This window comes from Gracilinanus agilis, chromosome X (genome assembly GCF_016433145.1).
Source record: "Gracilinanus agilis isolate LMUSP501 chromosome X, AgileGrace, whole genome shotgun sequence".
Taxonomy (NCBI): domain Eukaryota; kingdom Metazoa; phylum Chordata; class Mammalia; order Didelphimorphia; family Didelphidae; genus Gracilinanus; species Gracilinanus agilis.
The window spans coordinates 6,230,345-6,255,061 of record NC_058136.1 but is presented as its reverse complement, the minus strand read 5'-3'; the positions used below and the strand labels follow the sequence as shown (position 1 = coordinate 6,255,061).

The following is a 24,717-nucleotide window of genomic DNA, read 5'->3' as shown; positions in this document are numbered from 1 at the left end:
TCTGGAACTGAGATAATGAAGTTGTTCCAGGGAGCAAATCCTAGTAGGAAGATGCCCCAGGAGAGGGTCTCTTTGGTCAAGAGGACCTTGGAGCCAAGGATGGCAATCCAGGTTCAGTGAAAACAGTGGCCAGTAGGGGGAAGAGTGGGGCCATGGAGTGGGAAGCTGCCCCCCTCGCACCCCACAATGGCATGTAAGGCACAACCCTGGCTGCCTGATGATGGTTCTAGCTGTGCTATCAACTCTTCCCTCTCGTCTTAATTATTATTACTTTTTAACATTCTTCTCTTTTTAAATTTTGGGTTCCAAATTCTCTTCCCTTCCTTCAACCCACTAAGACAAGCAATATGACATCTAAAAATATTTCCATATTAGCCATATTTTGAAAAAAGCAAAAAATAAAGAGAGAAAGCTCTTCTTGAGTTTTCCCTGGGAGTTCATCAGTTCTCTCTTTTTCACTCTAGAGTCCTTTGGAATTGGCTTAGATCATTGTATTGCTCAAAGTAGCCACATCTTTTACATTTAATCATTGTCACAACATTGCTGTTACTGTTGTGCCAGCAAATCTTGCTGTCCACATTCTTCCCACCCCTCAAGACCAAGATCAAAGGCTATCGAAAAACCTTTCTTTGATCCTCCCTAGATCAAATGATCTTAACTGGTTTTTGTGGCTTGGACTCATTTAACCTCTGGTGAAATCTAGGCAGTCCTTCTTGGAATTGTGTTTTTAAGTATATAAAATTAAAAGTCCCTAACACTGCAAAGCCAACCAATTATATTGGAGCAGTTATCCAAATATTTCCAACAATCAAGTTCAGAGACCCCCAGATTAAGAGCCCCAACTGATGTAAGCAATTTTGGATTTCTTCCTCTCCTTTTGTCTTTTTACATTCTCCTTAGTCCCTAGTGGTTTAGGAATCTTATCTCCCTTGCTAGACCCAGGAGCAACTACCTCTGGGAGATGGAGAGGTTTCAGATCTCTGTTTCCATTCTCTACCAGTCCTAGTCCTTCTCTATACAGAGTTGGCCAAGGCATGGAGTCCTCAGACAATTCCTAATTGTATGACCCTGGGCAAGTCACTTACTCCTGTTTGCCTTAGTTTCCTCATCTGAAAAATGAGCTGAGGAAGGCAATAGCAAACTACTCCAGTATCTTTGTCAAGAAAATCCCATGTACGATGACATGATTCACAGGGTCACGAAGAATCAGACACAACTGAGCAACAACAACAAAGTCTGGGCAGGCTGTTTCGAAGAAGGTAATGATACAGCAAAGTAGAAAGCAGATTAGCTCTGATGTAACAGAACCTGGGTTCAAATCCTTCATCAGACTCTGCAAATGGTAGTTGTTCATCTGTGGGAAGATGGACTGTATCCAATAAACCTTCTGCAAGAAGAACTGAGCTTGTAACAACTCATAAGCATAAGTAGCACAATAGGAAGAAAAGATATAGATAGAGAAGTGACATAAATAGGGCAAAGGTTCAGGATTGAAAGAAGACATAAGCATAACAACAGAAGGAACATTGGGACCACAAGTAGAGGCTATAACACAACTGCAGCACTAAACTCCCCACCCAGACACTTACCATCTGTATGACTGTGGGCAAGTTACTTCCCCTCCCTGGGCCTTAGTTTCCTCTTCTGTAAAATGGAGGGGTTGGACTAGAAGGCCTTTTCCAGTCCTAGAGCTAAGATCCTAAATGTGAGATTGGACAAATTCCTTTTCCTTTCCTGGGCCTCAGTTTCCTCCTCTGGAAAAAAGAAGAGATTGGACCAAATGGCCTTTAATTGCTAAGGGGTCAGCAAGCTCTAACTCTAAATCTAGGATACTGTATGTGACCTGGGAAAGTTCTTTTCTCTCCCTGGGCCTCAGTTTCCTCCTCAGTGAATGATCTCTGAGGAGTCGGCAAGCCTTAATTTGGGGATCTAAGTATATTAATTCATCCTTTATAAGTTGGAGATGATGCTTCTACTCCAGATTTCAGAAGGTCTCTTTGAGGAATGTGCTTTTAGATGTTCAGCCACCCTATGGAAATTATGAGTTATTATTGTGCCACTTGCCATAGCATATTACAGGGAAAATTCTAGAATCAGACTTTACCAAGGATTAAAAGATTATGGTATTCATAGAAACTAAGTCTAAAGAAACGTGGTTCCAGAGAAGAGTTAATCAAATGCACCTTTGCTCCCTTCTTTACAGAGGTGGAAGACTATGAGGGTAAAATATTATATATGGCAGCAAACATGATTTTGTCCATTTGTTGTTAATCAGTTTTGCTGAACTGCTTTTTCCTTTCCTTTTTTTAAAAGTCTTTTTTAAAAGGTATGGGACCCTTGGCTAGGAAGTGGAGAGAAATCTATTAGAAAATGAAGGCAACTTAAAAAATAAAAAAATAAGGGGAAAAACAGAATAGCAAAACTATGCAAGGTCAATCTGTAGAAGTAAAGCCAGAAAGTGGCAGAACATTATAATCTCTAGGCTGTCCCCCCAGGTCATCCTTCTTCTGGTCCTTGAAAAGAGCCCAGCTGCTTTGTGCTAGTATCTAACTTGTATGTGGAGAAAAGATACAAATGTTCACAAGTTTAGACAGAAATAGAAGGAAATAGGCTAGGACAAAGAATACCACCACAGTATCCCTTAAGTAGGCAATGCCCATAATATTTAGATAATTTAAGCTTAGAAGGAAAAACCTCATAAAACTGAAAAAATTAAAAAAACATCTTTGGGCTTATCTCTCTTGTACCATCTTGTTTTGGAAAGGATAGTTTTGTGTTCCATGTGGGAGGAGGGGGGCTTGGACAGTAATTCACAGGGTATCCTGAATTTCTTCTTCCTCTACTCTTCCTAAACCTCAGCAAGAATTGTCCAGTGGAGAGGCAGCTAAGTGGCATAGTGGGATAAAGTGCTGGGCTTAGAATCAGAGAGCCCTGATTTCAAATCCAACCTCAGGCACTTTACTAGCTGTGGAGTCCTGGGCAAGTGATTTAACCCTGTTTACCTCAAAAAAAATCTGTATATATTTGGGGCAGTTAGGTGGCACAATGGATAGAGCACCAGGCCTTCAGTTGAGAGGACCTAGGTTCAAATCTAGCCTTAGACACTTTAATAAGTATGTACTGTGTGACCTTGGGCAAGTCACTTAACACCAGTTACCTAGCCCTTACCCTTCTGTCTTAGAGTTGTTATGAAGACAGAATATAAAAGTTAACCAAAAATAAAAAAAGAATAATCTGGTGGGACTCTGGAAAAAGTACATTCAATATTTCCTCTCCAAGGCTTTATTCTACATGAAGCTGGAAAGACCCTCAGAGGCCATCTAGTCTTACTCCCTCATTTTACAGAGGATAGAAATGAAAGAGGGGAGCATTGACTTTCCCAATCACACATAGGATCATAGATTTTGAACCAGAAGGGATCTTAGACAACATAGAGTAACCCCCTCATTTTACAGAAGGGGAAAGTGAGTCCCAGGGGTTAACAGACTTACTCAAAGTGCAATAGTAGGAATCCTAGATCTAGAGCTGGAAGAACCCTCAGAAGACATCTAGTCCCATCCTCTCATTTTATAGAGGGGGAAACTGAGGCCCAGAGAGGCTCAAATGACTTGCCCCAAATCACCTGAAAAGGCATAGATCTAGACCTAGGAGCAACCATAGAGCCCTTTGTTTTAACCGTTTCATTTTGCAGATAAGGAAACTGAGGCCCAAGGTGAATGTCCTGAATGATCTTTGGACTTGCTAGGGTTTCTGTCTCCAGAGCCAGTGCTCTCTTCACTGTCTCATGCAAACTCCCTAGTAATAGGAAACTTTGAGGTCATCTAGTGAAATCCACCCATTTTTCAGATATGGAGACTCTGGCCTCAGAAGTTGTGTCACACAGGTAAGTAGCAGAAACAGGTTTTGAAGCTAGGTCCTCTGACTCCATTCAAGTCTCTTTTTACTTTACCACATGACCGCAAAACATTCTGATAAAGTAAGTAAAGTGCTCACAAATAAGGAAATAGCTTCAGAGTTGGAAAGAGCCTCTGAGGCCAAGTCCAACTCCCTCATTTTACAAATGAGGAACTAGGCTGAGTGACTTGCCCAAGGCCACATAAGTAATAAATCACCAAATCACAAATTTATCAGAATCTGAGAGCTGGAAGGGAGCTCATAGTACCCTAGGCAACTGTCCTTCCTTTGAGAAAATTACAACTCTATCAATTGTAGAGAAAAGTAGACCTGCGTTGGTACAGTGAGTTTCCTAACCTGGAAGTTCTTTATACTGATGAAATCATCATCCATCCCTGATTCCCATCTTCTGAATGCATGTTCATAACACCATGCTGCCTCTGGTTGAACCAGATCAGGGCTGCCCCTTTAAAGAAAAGAGGTAAAGAGTTATCATAAACTTTCAGAGGCTTTTCTGAACATTTTAATCCTCTCAAAAAAACTGGGACTGACTTAAATAGTTAGCTGGGCCATTCAGGTACAGAGATAGTTTTGAATCTTTCCTCAAATATCTACAAGGTGTGTGATTCTGGGCTAGCCACTCAAAGACTCTGAGTCTCAGATTCCCCCTGGGCGTGGAATTAGCCATTCTTGAGTTCTCCAGCAAGAAGTATGGTAACAGGAAGGAAAGAAGGAAGGCAGGAAGAAAGAAAGGGAGACAGGATAAAAAGCAGGCAGGGTAGAAAGAAAGAGAGGGAGGGAGGAAGAAAGAAGGAAGGAAACTGAGGTAAACAGTGTGAAGTGACTTGTCCAGGGTCACACAGCTACTGTCTGAAATCAGATTTGAACTCAAGTCTTCCTGACTCTAGGCCCTCTCTCTAGGTACTACTCACTGTACCACCTAGTTGCCCTCTCTCAACTATAGCAGCCAGTACAAGATCATTTTGAAGATTACCACTTTGTAATACAGTTTGAGGTCTGGAACTGCTAGACCACCTTCCTTCACATATTTTTTCATTAATTCTTTTGATATTCTTGACCTTTTGTTCTTCCAGATGAAATTTGTTAGTATTTTTTCTAGCTCTATAAAATGAATATTTGGTAGTTTGATTGGTATGGCACTTCTGAATAAGTAGATTAACTTAGGTAGAATTGTCATTTTTATTATATTAGTTCAGCCTGCCCATAAGCAATTAATAGTTTTCCATTTTTCTGGTCTGACTTTATTTGTGTGAAAAGTGTTTTGTAATTGGGTTCATATAGTTCCTGGGTTTGTCTTGGCAAATAGACTCTCAAGTATTTTATATTGTCTACAGTTATTTTAAATGGAATTTCTCTTTCCATCTTTTGCTGCTGGACTCTGCCGGCAATATATTGAACTGCTGGTGATTTGTGTGGGTTTATTTTATATCCTGCAACTTTGCTAAAGTTATTAATTGTTTAAACTGGGTTTTTTAGTTGATTCTCTAGGATTCACAGTCTGATGGAGACAATAAGCAAAAGACCACGTTCTTGCAAGATATAAGCAGGCCAAATTGGAGATAATTAACAGAAGGAAGGAACTAAAAGTGAAATTTCCTTTAGAAGATGGAATTTGGTCTGGAACTAGAAGAAAGTCAGGGAAGTCAGGAGTCCACAGAGGAACAGCCAGTGGAAAAGCCCAGAGCCTGGAGATGGTGTCTTGTTTGAAGAACACCAAGGAGACCAGTATGACTAGATTACAGAGTTTGTATCAGGGAGTAAAGTCTAAGAAGATTATTTTTAAAAAGGTAGGAGGAAGGCGGGTTATGAAGGGCTTTAAATGCCCAAATAAAGGTTTTATATTTAATTCTAGAAGTGGCACGGAACCCCTGTAGTTTCTTGAATGGGGGCAAGTGCTAACATGGCCCGATCTGTACTTTAGGAAGATTAATTTGACAGCTGGGTGAAGGCTGGACTAGGGCAGGAGAAGCCGGAGGCAGGAGGACCAACCAGCAGGCTGTTTTAGTAGGCCAGGTATGAGAAGATGATGACCTTTACCAGGGTGACAGCAGTTTCAGTGGAGAGTCGTAGGGAGAGGATATGCCAGCAAGGCAGAATCAATAAGATTTACCAAAAGAATGGATATGGGGAGGTGGTCAGAGAGTAGAGTCAAGAATGACACCTAGGTAGAGAGCCTGGGTGACTGGGAGGATGCTGAGATCCTTAACAATAATGAAGAGAGGCCAGCTAGGTGGCTCAGTGGATAGAGAGCCAGGCCTAGAGATGGACAGTCCTGGGTTCAAATGTGACCTCAGACACTTCCTAGCTGAGTGACCCTGGGCAAGTCACAACCCCCATTTTCTAGCCCTTCCTGCTCTCCTGCCTTAGGGTGGATACTACCAGAAATGGTGGGAATAATATAAGTCTGAGGATTGACACAGAACAATTGGAGATATGAAGGAGGGAGGGGGGAAAATGGAGGTTCCAATGAGGAAAACAGTGAAAAGCTGAGGGGGTCCAGATAAGAAAAAAGAGGGAAGAGTGACTAGTGCCAGTATGATGGTTTTTACCACTTTCTTCAGCAGTACAAGAGGACTGAAGACAGTGGGTAGTCAGAGTGCTTCAAGGTTGAGACTTGGTAAATAAAACAATGATTAGGATCTGGAGTAAAAGGGAATCAAGGAAGTGGACAGTCTAAAGGTGAGGTGGTTCACCAAGGGATCAGCAAGGGAGGCCAGCTGTAGCCAGTATGAGGGGAGGCAGGAATGGCCGGGAAAGAAAGAACTGAGTGATGGAGGGATTCAAGGTCAGATTGAAGGCAAAGAACAGGATTCAGAGTTGGGAAACTGCTAGAAACATGACATGACAAAGAATTCCAATCAGATAAAGGAATGCCAGAGTTCATGAATACATAAGGAGAACATTGGTGAGTCATGGCAAGATCAAGGTTAGGAACATCTCTGTGTGTGTGCAGCTGAGACATTAGGAAATGAGAGAGCTGAGGAAATGGGAGTTGCAAATGGATGTTTCAGAGTATTGATATGCAGGCTGAATTCCCCTAAGAGCAAAACTTTAGGAGGAAAGAAAGTTTCTTTTTTAATCTTTATTAAAAGGAGCCTTAATAATAAAGCAAGGGAGGGCTTACTGGAGATGGAAAGTGGAAAGAATTATCTGTGCAAATGAAAATGATTGTAAAAACAAAAAGTATCAATAAAAAGCTTTTTTGAAGGACAAAAAGAAAAAAACAGGAACAAGAGAACAAGAGATCGTGTCCCTCTACAGTCTAATCTATCCCTGAACTCACTGTAGATATGGGTACTCTCCCTATTGGTGCAGATTTCAGCCCATGCTCAATTTCTTATCTTGTTATTTCTTGTCCACAGCTTCCCAGAAGACTTTTTGTACAAGACTGTGGTTACTTTGAACCAAGATGCTGGGTGATTTCCCCAATGCCTTTTAGTATTTTGCTGACAGCAGCACATCAACTCTGACTTTCCATCCGTTATTCTTCCCTCTTGTCCTATGATCTCCTTTTCCAAACATCCATTGCCTAGGCGACATTTTTCATCAATTCTCATCTTTGAGTCATTATTGGTACTGAGCTTCATGCTGCCTACCTAAGTCTACCACAAGGCAGTTAGTTCACTGATCCTTTTGGGATCTTTAGAGATAGTGTTCCATAATGTGCCCACCACATGACATTGCTGGACCACTATAAAGACAAGACCACATCAAGAGGCAATCTGAGATCACTTGAAAGCATCTGAGAGATTTGAACCCAAGGCTTGCTTTCCTGAATGCAAGCCTAGAACATATCCCTCCTACAGCATACAGCCTTTCTCAGACGGTCCTTACCCATCAGCTTACTTTCTCATTTGTAGACCACTGGCATGTACTTAATCTACACACAGGCCAAAGGCCTCTTGGATGAAAACACAATGATGGGTGGGATGATGTCAGCGAATCCCCATGGGAGACCATGTCCTCATAGTTAAAGAATTGATTTAAAGATATCTAGAATATATGAGTTAGTGGTTTAGGCCAGTGATGGGCAAACTTTTTAAAGCCAGGACCAAAGGAAAGGAAATGCTCATCTGTCAGTCTGTTTTTAAGGCAACTCTTTTGAAGTTTCATTGTATTCTATCCTACTCATTGGATTCATCAGATTAGGAATAATGTCACACAGACAGATCGAACATTTCAGGGGGCCATGTCTGGCCCACAGCCATAGTTTGCCCATCACTGTTTTAGGAGGTTTTTTTATTTGTTTGCAAAATAAGCTTTTGACTTGGTAGAAAGCAGTAGCCTTGAAGTTACTCAGATGACAAGCTCATCCAAGATTTCTGGAGAACTAAATTCAAGGTCTGAAGCACATGATTGAAGATACACCTTAAGAGATAGCATGCTATAGTGCCTAGAGCTCTGAACCTTTAATTAGGAAGATTTGCGTTCAAACCTTACCTCACATACGTTTTCTTTTAACCCTTACTTTCTATCATATAACATATAACATATAACATGTAATACTTCTAAAACAGAAAGACAGGGGCTAGACAAACAGGGTTAAGTGACCTGCCCAGGGTCACACAGCTAGGACATTGTCTAAGGTCAGGTTGGAACTCAGGTCTTCCTGACTCAGACCTCAGATTCTTACTAGCACTATCACTGTGGGTAAGGCATATAACCTTTCTCAGCCTCAGTTTCCCATCTAGGAAATGACAATAATTATAATATCTACCTCAAAGGATTCTCATGAGGATCAAATTAGATTATTTGTGTAAAGTGTTTTATAAACTTTATCAAATCTGGTAATTTCCCCTGAAATCAGGACTGCTAAAAACAGAGGTGTATTTACCAAAATTATGGGTAGTACCCTAGACTACAGATTCCTTACTGGAGTCCATGAACTTGTTTTTAAAAAAATTTGATCCCTGTAGTTCAATATAATTAGTTTCCTTTGTATCTATTTTATGTACTTCCTCAGAGAATTAGTCTGCAGGCTTGATTAGAGGATCCTCTGTACAGTCTGGAAGCCCTCGGGTCAATAGGCAGGCCCCTGATACCTTCTAGCTCTGGGACTTTGGACAATTCACTCAGTGCCCCAGTGCAATTCACCAAGACTTTAAGCGATCTATATAGATGGACCTAGTGCCTCACCCCATGAGGTCCAGTAAATTCAAACTCATATCGAAACTCATCCTTGGGATTGACTCCTGTAGTTAATTTCATGACGGAGGTCTAACTTGAGAAAGACTTCTAGAAACATTTTCACCCAGTACCTGGCACAAAGTTTGTTGATTGACTGATCAATTGGAGTGCAATGAACAAATTTGCAAGAGAAAAGGCAACTCCCCTCTCTCTTTCCTTGTTTAATGGCCTACCTTTTAAAATTCTAAATTTCCTGACCATCAAAAAAGCAAACCTTCAAATAAATAAATGACAATGTATTAAAAGATGGGTTCACCAAAACAAACTGTGTGTGCTTTGTTTGGGAAGAATATATATTATCTTTAACAAAATAAGCAGGAGAACATTGGGGGAGTTTTTTCTCACATCCTTCCTAATCTCTTTTTCTTCATATTTTCAAAAAATATGTTACTATTCTCTCCTTTTCTTGGTCAGTTGTTTTCCAGTCACGTGTGACTATGTGACATGTTTGACTCATTTGGGGTTTGGTTGGGAAAGATATTGGAGTGGTTCACCATTTCCTTCTCCAGCTCATTTAACAGATGAGGAAATTGAGGCAAACAGGGTGAACTGACTTCCTCTGGGTTTCACAACTGGTAAGTGTCTAAGGCTAGGTTTGAACTCAAGAAGAGGAGTCTTCCTGACTCCAGGCCTGGCACTCTAGCCACTGTGCCACCTACTAATAGGTGCTTACTATCTGCTAGGCACTGCTCTAGTTGTTGAAGTTGAAGATACAGAGACCAAAAAAAGTTCCTTAAGGATCTTCTCTCCTATTCAATGATGAGCATAGTGCCTGGCATACAACCAGTGCTCAATAAATGCTTGTTTATTGTTTAGAGGAAGAAGGCAACATAAACACAAGTCAGTGTAAACTATATACAGCATAACTGGGGGTTGGGCCATGTCCCTCCTCAGGCTCAGGAGCATAGCTCTCTATTAACTGAAAGAGATCATATCAATTCCTAAATCTGGCATTTAAAACCTTTCTGGGGCAGCAAGATGGCCCAGTGGATAGAAAGATAGGTCTGGAGACTGGAAGTCCTGGGTTCCAATGTGGCCTCAGAAAACTTCCTAGCTCCATGACTCTGGGCAAATTACTTAATCCCAGTTGTTTAGTCTTCATCCCACTTCTGCCTTGGAACAAATACTTAGTATTGATTCAAAGCCAAAGGTGGAAGGTAAGGGTTTAAATAAAAATTAAAAAAAAAACACCAACACCTAAATCTTTCCCCATCTGCTTCTTAGAATATACATTATTCTCCCTCAGGCCTCTACATTCCAGCCAGATGTACCTACATTCTTCTACCTATACATGATATCACATCTCCCATCTCCAAGCCTTTGCAAAGTATGTTCCATAAATGATCTCCTTTCCTACCTCTGCCTCTTAGAACACTGAGTTCCCTTTTCCACCTGAGTACCAGTTCGTACAAGAGATTTCTCCTTATTCCTCTAGGTATTACTACCCAGGCCTCATGAATTACTTAAAAATTATTTTAGTTGTATCTTGTTTCACTTATCTGTGTACATATAGAATTGCTTCTAGTCAATTATCAGTTGCTTGAGAGCAGGGCCAGTCTCATTTTTGTCTTGGTCTCCCCAGTGCTTAACCCAGGGCCTGACACAGAACAGGAGGTACTTAATACATGTTCAATGAATTATGCAGTTGAATTTGGAATACTACTGCTCCTTGCCTTCTCCCCCTCTTTCTCTTACCCAGTTTCCCCTCACATCCAATCTATTGCCAAGGCCTGTCATTGCTGTCTTTGTTACACTGATCACATATGTCCCTTCTCTTCCCTGACACTGCCACCACCCTGATGGTAGCCTCATGTCTGGCTTACTGCAAGAACCTGGCTGGGGGAGGGGAGGAGGGAGAAGAATCGCTCCCTGCCTTGAGCCTCTCCCCAATCCAGCCCATAACTGAGGATTCCAGTCCTCAACCTCTCCTCAGAGACCAAAGGAAGAAGTGGTAGGGCATGATGTTAGAGGGTGTGAGATTTGGAGAAGGGAAAAAGACATAGCTCAAAGTGAGTGGTCTCCATTTTTTTCAGCAAAAAATAATGTGACACTATCAGATGAGTAAATGCAGGTCTGGGAAGCTTGGGACCAGGTTTGGAACTTGAGTGGGATGAAGAATCCAGGAGAATTGAGAGGACTAGAACAGTACTTTGGGGCATTGAAAGCCTAGCAATATTTACATACAATAACTTTGTGGCATCAGTTTTAATATAGAATGAAACAATGCTTTGGATTTGAAGAAGCAAGTGGGATGCATGATACCTCACTAGATTCTACTTGTAACAATAGGGAAAATTCTGAGAATTCTAAAGGTGGCCACAGAGGACCTGCAGTTCTGGATCCAAGTAGGTACTATTTTTTGTCATTCTAAGTCATTCATTCATTTAGAGAAGGGTTTCTTCTGCTGGGGATAGTTAATTAGGCTGAGAAAACTAGAACTGATCTTAAGTAAAGCTATAAAATTCCTGAGTAGAGCTGGCCTTGGCCAAATTTTGCCAGTACCCTGCTTGCTACACCCCCTGCCTCAAGCTATCTCTCTACTCCAATCCATAGTGAATAAATGATGATCTAAAGCAGAAGTCTGAACTCTGCCTCCCAGTTTGATAAACTCCAATAGCATCTTATTATCTTCAGAATCAAATACAAAATCCTCTGTTTGGCTTTTAAAGCCCTTCCTAACCTAGACCCCCTCCTCCCTTTCCAGACTTTCTATACCTTCTTCCTCTATTGATATTGGTCTTCTTGCAATTTCTGGCATGTGATACCCAATCTCTCAACTCCATATGTTCCTTGACAGGAATTCCTGGACCTCCTTCAAGCCCCAGCTTGATTTCTATCCCCAGCAAGAAGCCTTTCGAGATCCTCTGTAATTCTAGTACCTTCCCTCTAAAATTATTCTAATTTATCCCATAGGACCTGATTTGATCAGAGTTATTTGTGGGTCATGGCTCTCATTAGACTTTGAGCTTCTCAAGGGCAGGGAATATCTTGGGCCTGTCTTTGTAGCACTTCTGTTGAGAAATGCTTGTTGACTTCATAACTTGAATTGCTAGAGGGCAGAAGTGATGGTCCCACTGTCAGTGGTTAAGGAAAAGTTTATTAGAAAAATGTTGATAGATCTCTTTCTTATTCTTGTTTTCTACTTTTACAGTTTTATCCTGAATACTATCAGACTGAACTGACACAACTGAGTGAAGAGTCAGACTTTCTACAAAATGGGCTTTTCCTCCCACTGTTTCTTGCTTATACTCTTCCATCATATATACTCATAAAAAAATCTGATGACTGAGTTTCTATTAGTTCTTCCTTTGGCTACCAAAACTCTTCTTAGCAAAGAGATTAAGTGCCTGCTGGCTGAGGTGGATTCTAAGCTCTTTTGACCTCTTCTTTCAACTCATTCTTCTTTTCTTTTTTTTAAACTCTTACCTTCCATTTTAGTATTGGTTCCAAGGCAGAAGAATGGTAAGAATTGGGCAATGGGAGTTAAGTGATTTGCCCAGGGTCACACAGCTAGGAAGTGTCAGAGGACAGATTTGAACCCAGGACCTCTCAAACCATTAAGCCACTGATATGCCCTAATAACCTGTTATTCTTTATTCCATACAGTTTTAAAAGTTTTTATCGCTTTATTTTTTGTTTATATTGCCTAGATATCCTCTATGAGAACCATCCTGGAATGCTCTCTTTCTCCCTCTCTCCTTCTTGCTTCCCTGGCTTTCTTCAAGCCTCAGCAAAATCCCATCTTCTGCAAGAAGTCTTTCCTGCCCCCCCTTACTGCTAAGACCTTCCTTCTATCAATTATCTCCATTTTATCCTGTCTATGGCTTGCATGTATGTAATTGATTGTATCCTCTCTCCCCCATTAGATTGTATGCCATAGGAGAGCAGGGACAGTCTTTAGGTGACATGTAAAGACTGTCCCTGCTTTCCCAACATACTTGTGGCATGAGGGCCCAGTAATAATGAGACAGGCTCAGTTTGTGGCTTCATTTTTAATATGGAATGAAACAATGCTTTGGATTTAAGGAAGTAAGTGGGATGCATGATACCTCACTAGATTCTACTTGTAACAATAGGGAAAATTCTGAGAATTCTAAAGATGGCTGCAGAGGACCTGCAGTTCTGGATCCAAGTAGGTACTATTTTTTGTTATTCTAAGTCATTCATTCATTTAGAGAAGGGTTTCTTCTGCTGGGGATAGTTAATTAGGCTGAGAAAATTATGACTGATCTTAAATAAAGCTATTAAGTTCTTCAGTAGAGCTGGCCTTGGCCAAATTTTGCCAGTACCCTGCCTGCTGCTCCCCCTGCCTCAAGCTATCTCTCTACTCCAGTCCATAGTGAATAAATGATGATCTAAAGCAGAAGACTGAACTCTGCCTCCCAGTTTGATAAACTCCAATAGCCGTCTTATTGTCTTCAGAATCAAATACAAAATCCTCTGTTTGGCTTTTAAAGCCCTTCCTAACTTGGACCCCTCCTCCCTTTCCAGACTTTCTATACCTTCTTCCCTTTCAGGAACTCTGTGACTCTATTGATATTGGTCTCCTTGCTATTTCTGGCATGTGATACTCAATCTCTCAACTCCATGTATGCCTTGACAGGAATTCCTGGACCTCCTTCAAGCCCCAGCTTGATTTCTATCCCCAGCAAGACACCTTTTCAGATCCTCTGTAATTCTAGTACCTTCCCTCTAAGATTATTCTAATTTATCCCATAGGACAGGGGTCGGCAACCTTTTTGGGCGTGAGAGCCATAAACGCCACATTTTTTAAAATATAATTTCGTGAGAGCCGTACAGTGCTCACAGTGTGCGCTCCTGTAACAGTGCCTGAAAAAAAAAATGGACTTTATGGCTCCTGCAGAAAGAGCCATATGTTGCCCACCCCTGCCATAGGACCTGATTTGATCAGAGTTGTTTGTGGGTCATGGCTCTCATTAGACTTTGAGCTGCTCAAGGGCAGAGAATATCTTGGGCCTGTCTTTGTAGCACTTCTGTTGAGAAATGCTTGTTGACTTCATAACTTGAATTGCTAGAGGGCAGAAGTGATGGTCCCACTGTCAGTGGTTAAGGAAAAGTTTATTAGAAAAATGTTGATAGATCTCTTTCTTATTCTTGTTTTCTACTTTTACAGTTTTATCCTGAAATACTATCAGGATGAACTGACACAACTGAGTGAAGAGCCAGACTTTCCACAAAATGGGCTTTTCCTCCCACTATTTCTTGCTTATACTCTTCCATCATTTATACTCAAAAAAATCTGATGACTGAGTTTCTATTTTATTAGTTCTTTCTTTGGCTACCAAAACTCTTCTCAGCAAAGAGATTAAGTGCCTGCTGGCTGAGGTGGATTCTAGGTTCTTTTGACCTCTTCTTTCAACTCATTCTTCTTTTCTTTTTTTTAAACTCTTGCCTTCCATCTTAGTATTGATTCCAAGGCAGAAGAATGGTAAGAGTTGGGCAATGGGAGTTAAGGGATTTGCCCAGGGTCACACAGCTAGGAAGTGTCAGAGGATAGATTTGAACCCAGGACCTCTCATCTCTCAAACTTCTAAGCCACTGACATGCCCCCCAAAACTGTTATTCTTTAATGTTTTTATTGGATTTTTTTCCCTTATATTGCATAGATTTCCTCTATGAGAACCATCCTGAAAAGCTCTGCCTCCCAGTTTGATAAACTCCAATGGTGGTCTTATCATGTTCAGAATCAAATACAAAATCCTCTGTTTGGATTTTAAAGCCCTTCCTAACCTTGACTCCTCCTCCCTTTCCAGTCTTTCTATACCTTCTTCTTTTCCAGGAACTCTGTGACTCTATTGATATTGGTCTCCTTGCTATTTCTGGCATGTGATACCCAATCTCTCAACTCCATGTATGCCTTGACAGGAATTCCTGAACCTCCTTCAAGCCCCATCTAGATTTCCATCCCCAGCAAGAAGACTTTCCAGATCCTCTGTAATTCTAGTACCTTCCCTCTAAGATTATTCTAATTTATGACTGTGGATTTTAAAATCTATATTCAATGCCTCCAAAATATGATATTTATAAGGATTTATTCATATAAATTAGAGAGCTAGAGGAATGCGGGGGAACCTTTCCCACTCACCCTAAAGAGGCTTGCCCCACCAGCCAGGCTCACCACACCATTGCCCTGCCGAGAGAGCTCATGACCAGGCAAACTCAAATTAAATACAGACCGTGAAAACCAAAGCACACATATGCAAGGTGAAAAGGAATTATGGGTAATTTAGTTTCAGGGGTATAAGATCTTCCAACTTTACATTCCCCTCTGTGATCCTTTGGGAAACCAGTCTCCCCAATGGATCATGAAAACATAATCAAATTAAAATTTATAATAATTCGGAGATAAAAGGGAAATAAAAGGGAGAAAGAACAAAATCAATGTTCAGTGCATTGACAAAAAGCCATTTAGGGGGCAGTCTCCTTTTTGGCATAAGAATGTCCATTCAAAATAAATACATTCAAACCCCCCCTCCCAGCCAAAGTTCAAATTCTCCATGTCTCAAAGTTCACTCTGGATCTTCTGGTGCGGTAGGAATTCTCCGCAGGCATCTTATGGGGCCTTCTGGATTCTGGGAGGTAGTCTTCTGTTCTAAATTAGGGTCAAATTCAAGTCCAAATTCACAGCAATAACATAGTCCCCCCGAGGAGAATAATTATACATTCCCTCCTGAGGAAAATACAGGGATACACATAGGCATCACACAGGAATACATGGTCAAATCATAAGGTATACAAATCAGTTATCAAAAACATCAAAGAGTCCAAGGAAATAAAAGGAAAAAAGGAAAAAATAACCTCTGAGAGGATATTAAAAAATTCGAAGAAAGAAAAATTCTAGGAAAGAAAAAAAATCACTAATCACAACAGATTCTTGTGGTGATCCATGTCCCATAAGCTTTGCAACAATAATTACTCACTAACTCAATTTAGCAGCCTGGACTACAGTAAGTTGACACATCATGAAAGAAATAGAAAAAAAAGAGACTAGATCTCTAAACAAAGGGGAAATAGCATTTCCTGGTTTGATCCTTTTCTTCACTTTCAAAGATAATGGAGCCAAAATAATTGATGTTGAGTACTTGGTATAGAGTATGGTACAAGGAAGTCCTACATCTTAACATATGTGAAGCCTCGCAAGCTCAAGTCTCACACATGATCAAGTCTTTGCACTCTTTGCATAGAATGCCATCAATCCCTGTAAGGATTGGTTTTGTCTCTTTTCCTTTTTTGTGCTCGTTTGGCACTTTGTAGGTCAACTTCTGTGTTCCTTTGTGGTCCGATTCTCCTTGGATTAGACATAGTCATCAAGCAAAAGTTTCATAATAATTAAATAACTAGTGGCAGGTTTCCATAGTCCGAAGCTTTTGGGGTATGCATTTATATGCTAGGCAAATGGGCATCTTAGCTTATTTTTATTGCAAAAATCAAAACAGTCAAAAATCTATTTAATGCTGATGATGTGTTTCAAATGTAAAAAAATTGAGGGGGAAAAAGTCAAATACTGTATTTTACATGTAGGAAGAAAAAACAAAAAACAAAAATATTAAAAATGCATAGTTTCACAATCACAGAGATAAAGTATAGAGGTTAATTTCCAAAAATAAGATTCATTCCCTTTTTAACTTGCCATGATCCACAGTGTGAGTGCAAATGAGGTATATAAAGCAATAATACATTCAAGAAAATACAAAAGGAATGACAAAAGGCACAAAATGTTTTAAAAGGCACATCAGGTCAATATAGGTCACTAATACAGATATTCTGTTGTGAGGTAATATATGTATCGTTCAAGTACAAGTTTAATCAAATAAGGTGCAACAAAATAGTGCAAATCCAGCAATAGAACATTTTTATCACAATAGTCAAATACAATCAATAATCAAATATAATAGGTACAATTATAATTAGTACAGAAAATTATTTATTATCAATAGAGGGTACTCATTTCATATGACTGCAATGAATCCATGAGTCCCTTTCACCAATTTTAATGGCTCTTGGTATAGTTAATAGGATCTGGAATGGTCCATCATAAGCAGGTTCAGTCGATCCAGTATGTTTGAAATTCTTTATGTACACACTATCACCTGGGTTCAAATCATGAAGTGAGAAATCTAAGGGGCCTGCTTGAACATCAGCTCCAGAGTCGTGGAGTTCTTGCAATTTTGTCTGTAATTGTCTCATATAAGTGGCAATGGTTGTATCCCCTCCTAACAATGAAGGATAGGCAGGAGTAAATGGTTGTACCTCAATAGGTGGATGTCCAAATAGCATCTCAAATACTGAGATGTGTAAATGACCTCTGGGTCTGCTTCTGAGATAAAATAGGACCAGAGGTAGAATTTCAGGCCATTTTAAATGAGTCTCCGTGCACAATTTGCCAGTCATAGTTTTAAGTTCTTTATTCATTCTTTCAACTTGGCCAGAGCTCTGGGGATGATATAGTTTATGAAATTTAGGCGTTATCCCCAAAGGTGAATAAATTTGCAATAAGACTGAGTCAGTAAAATGAATTCCTTTACCAAAATCAATATGTGCTGGAAGGCCCAAACGAGGAATAATCTCTTTCAAAAGGACTTTGGCAACAAAAGTCACTGTGGCCTGAGCAGTAGGGAATGCTTCAGGCCACCTGGTCAGCTGGTTGACCTTAACCAGACAAAATTCATACTGTCCAGCTTTTGGCATAGAGATAAAATCAGTTTGTAAATTCTCAAACAGTGTGTAAGCTAGAAAATGTCCACTAAAGGCTTTTCCTCGAAAAGCATGCTGATTAAAATGCTTACCTAGCAGGTAGGACAAGCTGTACATATTTTAGAGGCGATTGTAGTTATTCCAGGTGCTATCCATAGTCTTTTAACAGAGTCTACAATGCCTTGGGTGCCAAAATGACCATATTGATGTACGGAATGACAAATTTGGTTATAGAAAACTCTAGGGAGCAGGAGTTTGTCTTCAGAAGACACCCATACTCCTCCGCAGGAACAGCTAGGAACTGGGATCAGCACTTGGGCAGAAGGGTCAGAAACAGCTACACAACCCCCACCCCAGGGAGGGTCAGGCCAGCAGGACCATCACTCCCTGGAGCCCTGTCCAAGGGGAAGGTAATTTTAGAGGTGCAAGATGTTCCAACTTTACATCCCATAGGACCTGATTTGATCAAAGTTGTTTGTGGGTCATGGCTCTCATTAGACTTTGAGCTTCTCAAGGNCTGTTGAGAAATGCTTGTTGACTTCATAACTTGAATTGCAAGAGCCCAGAAATGATGTTCCCACTGTCAGAGGTTGAGGAAAAGGTTTATTAGAAAAATGTTGACAGATCTCTTTCTTATTCTTGTTTTCTACTTTTACAGTTTTATCCTGAAATAATATCAGGATGAACTGACACAACTGAGTGAAGAGCCAGACTTTCCACAAAATGGGCTTTTCCTCCCATTGTTTCTTGCTTATACTCTTCCATCATCTATACTCAAAAAAAATCTGGTGAATGAGTTTCTATTTCATTAGTTCTTCCTTTGGATACCAAAACTCTTCTCAGCAAAGAGATTGTGTCTGCTTGCTGAGGTGGATTCTAGTCTTTTTTTGACCTCTTCTTTCAATTCATTCTTCTTTTCTTTTCTTTAAACTCTTACCTTCCATCTTAATATTGATTCCAAGGCAGAAGAATGGTAAGAATTGGGCAATGGGAGTTAAGGGATTTGCCCAGGGCCACACAGCTAGGAAGTGTCAGAGGACAGATTTTGACCCAGGACCTTTTATCTCTCAAACCATTAAGCCACTGATATCCCCTAATAACCTGTTATTCTTTATTCCATACAGTTTTAAAAGTTTTTATCGCTATATTTTTTGTTTATATTGCCTAGATTTCCTCTATGAGAACCATCCTGGAATGCTCTCTTTCTCCCTCTCTCCTTCTTGCTTCATTGGCTTTTTTCAAGTCTCAGCTAAGTCCCACCTTCTGCAAGAAGTCTTTCCTGCCCCCCCCCTTAATGCTAAGACCTTCCTTCTATCAATTATCTCCATTTTATCCTATCTGTGGCTTGTATGTATGTAGTTGTTTGTATCCTCTCTCCCCCATTAGACTGTATGCCATGGGAGAGCAGGGACAGTCTTTAAGTGACATGTAAAGACTGTCCCTGCTTTCCCAACATACCTTGTGGCAGTGAGGGCCCAGTAATAATGAGACAGGCTCAGTTTGTGGCTTCATTTTTAATATGGAATGAAACAATGCTTTGGATTTGAAGAAGCAAGTGGGATGCATGATACCTCACTAGATTCTACTTGTAACAATAGGGAAAATTCTGAGAATTCTAAAGATGGCCACAGAGGACCCGCAGTTCTGGATCCAAGTAGGTACTATTTTTTTTTGTCATTCTAAGTTGTTCATTAATTTAGAGAAGAATTTCTTCTGCTGGGGATAGTTGATTAGGCTGAGAAAATTAGAATTGATCTTAAGTAAAGCTATAAAATTCCTGAATAGAGCTTGTTGTGTACAAAATGCATCATTAGAGCACAACTCTCTCTCAGGCCTTCTCTCCATTTCTTCCAGGATTTTCCCTAGTCTCTCCTGTATGAGTCTTCTTCAGGTCTCTCATGCCAGAAAAGAAGCTTTTAGGAATCTTCTATACTTCATAAACTAACTTCTTCTGTGGATTATGTGTATGTTTTCTAAAAGAGGGCCAGTATAGTAGAAAGAGCAGTGGTTCTGAAGCTGAAGGACCTGGGCCAAATTCCACCTCTGCAGCTTACTGCTGGAGCAAGTCACTTTATCTCTCTACTCCTCAGTTTCTTCATCTCTAAAATGAGAGCACTGGGCTTAATGACTATGGAATAGCATTGCATCTCTTAAGCACTGTCCCCTTAATGATCAAAGAGCCAAATTTCAGGCATTAGTGAAGAGATTTGGGGGTTAGGAAACTCCTTCTAGGCTCTTTCAAATCCCATCACTTATTACTGCTAAGGCATTTTATTAAGGGGAAGCTGGAAAGTAGGAAGTCACTTTACAGTGAACAGGAAGTAAAATGAGCATGGTAACCCCTGCTGTGATTGGAAATATAATTAAGTGTTTACATACCTTTCTAATATCAAAGGCCCTAGGGAAAACAGCCTGCCTTCTACTCTTCAGCATTCTGTCAGCATCACAGCTGCTCTCAGTGGGCCTGGTGCCAAGGTGGATAGATAGCACATCTTTGAAGAAAGAAGTTGAGAGTAGATTTGAGTTTACTTAGACAGCATCAAATAAAAAATTGATGTGCCTGAATTTAGTGGCGTGTTTCCCAAATCTCTTGTTTGAGAAACCCTCTAGCCCAGGAACTGCTTGCTTTGATTAATGAACTCCCTTCCTTATGTGTACAGGCTCAAAGAAGGCTAGGCAGCCTGGCCATCTTGTCTAGGTTATTTTCTACTTTTCCTTATACAAAGGCCTGAACATCTATTACTATGTAAGCATGACCTACTGTTTTACCACTGCCTGTCCTTTTTTGTATTCTTCTACAAGGTCAAAAACTATTCTGCTAAAAACAGTAAAACGCATAAGTATCAATCTCATTAGTGCTTTTGTCTTTAGTGTGTTTTAAAGAATGCCAACTTTTCAGAAGCCCCCTATTATCTTAAACAAGTAGCATTCCATTTTTTAAAGGGAATAACTCCATAGAGTGGATAGCAAGTGTCCGCAATATCCTGGAAGGTGAAAAAAGATCCGAGTATTTCAATGGGAGATCCTATAGTCAGATGACCAGAGATCCAGCACCAATCGCCCTGGAGCTCTACCGTGACCTGAGGAGGGAGACACATCACCCCAGAACATCCTCATCCTAAGATTCCTTCAGGGAACATGGGCTCAGGTGAGAACAACCACTCCATGTCTCTCTGTCTCTATCTCTCTGTCTCATATCTTCTCTTTCTTGATAATTTTCTTTTCTTTTCTTTTTTAACCCTTACCTTTTATCTTAGAATCAATATTGTGCATTGGTTCTAAGGCAGAAAAGAAGGAAGAACTAGGCAGTGGTGGTTAAGTGACTTGCCCAGGATCACACAGGTAGGAAATGGCTGAGGTCAGATTTGAACCCAGGTCCTCCTGTCTCCAGTCCTGACTCTCTCTCTCCACATACCTGCCCCTTCTTGGTCTTTTTCTAATTCTGTCTCTATCTATTTCCAACTCTAACTTTCTGTCTCTCTCTGTTCCTCTTTGTATCTTTTTCTGTCAATCACTTCCTCTCTCTTCCTTCCTGTATCTTTGCTTTTATGGCCTTTTTGGTCTCTAAGTCTCTGTCTTTTTTCCTCTTTCTGTCTCTCTTCTCTCCCTACCTATCCCCATCTTATCCTGCCTCTCTCCCTTTTTTCTTTATACATTCACATACTCCAATTGAGGTCAATTTGCTATAGTAGAAATTGCAGGCTTAACTGGGAGTCAGAAACTCTGTGACCTTGAGCAAGTAACTTCCCCTCTGTGGGCCTCAGTGTTGTGATCTATAAAACATCAGTGATCACCCTAGCACTACCAACCTAATATAAATAAGGTTGTTGTGAGGCTGAACTAGCATAACAGATTAAAGCCTGTATAAGGATCAGCTGTCCTTATTATGTTGCTTAAAACAAGTTAATAAGGGCCCCCACTTACTGGACTGTGGTATGAAGTTTAATGAATATTTCTAAAGCACAGTTACCACCACAAAACAAAAGACTATTAAAGTGGCCAGTATACTAAGTACCACTCCTCGAGTAAGCTGCTGCTGCTGACTCTGATTGGGTGATAGCCAGAGTGATTGGGTTATTTTAACTGTAGTAAGTTTGTTGGCAGTCATCAAAGGCGTGGAAGTCAGGTACACAGAAGATGGTGCCATTTTAGCTTGCCCTGCTTGATGAATTCATAGAATACCCAAATCAAAAAAACTCTAGCTAGCCCAACCTGTAAATGAATGGCTTAAACATTTCATAAACTGATGAAATAGGTTGATGAATTGGTTTGTTGAACTGCTGCTTCTTCTTTTTAAAATTCTTTATTACAAGGAGTGGCTTGACAACTAGAGCAATGAAACATCTAGAAATTAAAGTAATGGAAAAAATACGGAAAATAGAAGTATGAGTAATATAAAATATATGTATAATAATTTTAAATATAAATAATATAAAAATAAGAAATAAAGTAATAAAATATATCCAATAATTTAAAGTATACTTAATTTAAAATATAAAAAGATAAGTATAAGTAATACAAATATATAAATAATATAAAGTAATATGTAGTATAAATATAATAATATAAAAATATATGTAATGCTAAAAATATAAGGACAATATAAGGAAAAAAGAGAAAGAGGCTCCCTGTCCCCCACTATTCCTGACAAGTGGTTCTCAGGTCTCTGCTTAGAGACCTTCAGTGTTGAGGAGAAAGTATATCACTCCTCCTGGGGCAGCCCATTCCCCATTTGGGGGAGGCTCTAATTGGCCAACTGTTTTTCCTTTCATAGTAGTGAAAGCTACCTCCCTGGGGGCAGTATGATGTCATGGAAAGAATGATTTGAATCCCAGCCTTTCTATTTCCTATCTGTATGATCCTGGGCAAGTCATTCAGCTTTTTTGGGCCTTAGTTTTCTTTTCTGTAAAATCTGGAGACTGAACAAGATAGATGATCCCTAAGGTCCTTTCAAGTCCATGTCTATTATCCTATGAATTTCCATAGCTCTCAGTTCTATCTTCTGGGGCTAAGCAGAACATCTCTAATATCTCATTCAGCTCTTCAGATTCTTAGAGATACTTATTATAGCTTCTTTCCCATCCCCATTCCCTACTCTTCCCTTTCCAGTTCATCTAACCCCAGTTCCTTCAATCAATTCATAAATGGTACAGTTTGTTTATATTTTCCTCTAATTTGATTTTAAAATATTGATGCTCTTTTTTTAACATTAGTTATTTCCAGTATTACTCCTACTCTCCTTCTTTTGAATCTTTCCACTCTGTCATCCTGACTCTTGCCTTGCCATTGGATTTCAATGACTCTAAAAGAGAGAATGAGGCTAATGATGTTTAATGATGTTTAATGATGTGTAACTCTGCTTTACTTCAATCCATTTCACACACAAGTCAAGATATCACCTTGTGATGCCTTTGGTCCTCTTTGAAAACAAAAATAAAACAACAGTAACAAAGAAAAGCAGTTAAGTAAAGCCAGAGCAACCAAGTCTGATAGCATTTGCAACATTCTGAATCTACAGCATCCCATCTCTTTACCAGGAGGAAATTTATGCTTCATTCTTCTCTGGAACAAAAATCATTGAAATTAATTGGAATTTAAGTCTCTTATATTGTTTTCATTTTTATATTACTGGACTTTTGTGTTTATTGTTACTTTGGGGGCAGAGAGTTCCCTATAGATTACTGAGGTCAGAGATATTTGTAGCTGATATTTATATAGCATTTAAAGTTGACAAAGCCATATACATGACCTCATTTGAACCTTGTGATAATCATATGAGGTATTATCACTCTCTTCCAGATGAGGAAACAGACTTAATAAACAGGGTCAGTGACTTGCCCAGGGTCACCCAGGAGAGGGGATTAATTTCAAACTCAGTGTTCTTTCCATCCTACTGCAAAAATGTTTATCAATTTCTCCTATGATTCTGAGCTTCTATGAAAAGGAGAAACTGTCTTCCAAACTACTTCCATAGGTCTCAAACCAAACAAGTGTTCAAAATAAAAGAACATTTCTAACCCATACCAAGATAGCTTTGCCTGGATGGGAGGCTGTGAGTACAAGAACATATTCAAATGTTAACAATAGCTAGCTGTCTCAAAGATTAGTAGAGGTTCCTTCCATACAAGGGAAGCAATTTTTTAAAAGAAGCCAGTGCTTTGTCAGTGGCAAACTTATCTTAGGATAATGATAACACATTCCTTCTCATGCGATCTCAGATATCCAGCTGGACTAGAATTCAAAGGTCACCAAGTCTAAGTCTAAACCTGTCATTTTAACTTAAAAATTATTTATGTAGCTTTTATTTTACTTTACTTTTTCCCAATTAACAAACATTTGTTTTACCTCTCTTCCACCTCTTCCAATTTGGGGAGGAAAAAGAAAATCCTTGAAACAAACATGCATAGTAGAGCAATATAAATGTCTACATTGGCCAAGTCCAAAATATACATATCTCAGTCTGCCCCTTGAGTCCATCACCTCTGTCAGGAACTGGTCAGCTAGCTTCATCATCATCTGGAATCATGATTAGTCATTGCATTAATCAGAGTTCTTTTAAGTCTTTCACAGTTGATCATCTTTACCATATTGCCATCATTGTGTACATTGTTCTCCTGTTTCTGCTTACTTCACTTTTCATCAGTTCATATTGGTCTTCCCAGGTCTCTCTGAAAACATCCCCTTTATCCTTTCTTATAGCATGACGGTATTCCATCATAATCATATACCACAACTTTTCCAGCCATCTCCCAAATGACAAGTATACTCTTAAGTTTCCAGTTCTTTGCCACAACAAAAAGAGCTGTGATCAATATTTTTATATTTCTGTAACCCCAACACATTTTTAAACATTTATTAATATTCATTTTTAACATGGTTACATGATTCATGCTCCTACTT

At 39.8% G+C, this 24,717-nt stretch overlaps 1 protein-coding gene across 1 annotated transcript in view; it reads left to right on the top strand.

Annotated features, from left to right (window-relative positions):
• The first annotated feature begins 1,183 nt into the window (after positions 1–1,183).
• The window catches only part of CUL4B (cullin 4B), a 78,875-nt gene continuing 55,341 nt past the window's right edge, over positions 1,184–24,717 (top strand). The window contains exon 1 of the mRNA XM_044682665.1: positions 1,184–1,259. Coding sequence (XP_044538600.1) covers positions 1,184–1,259 — 76 coding nt within the window. The remainder of the gene's footprint in view (positions 1,260–24,717) is intronic.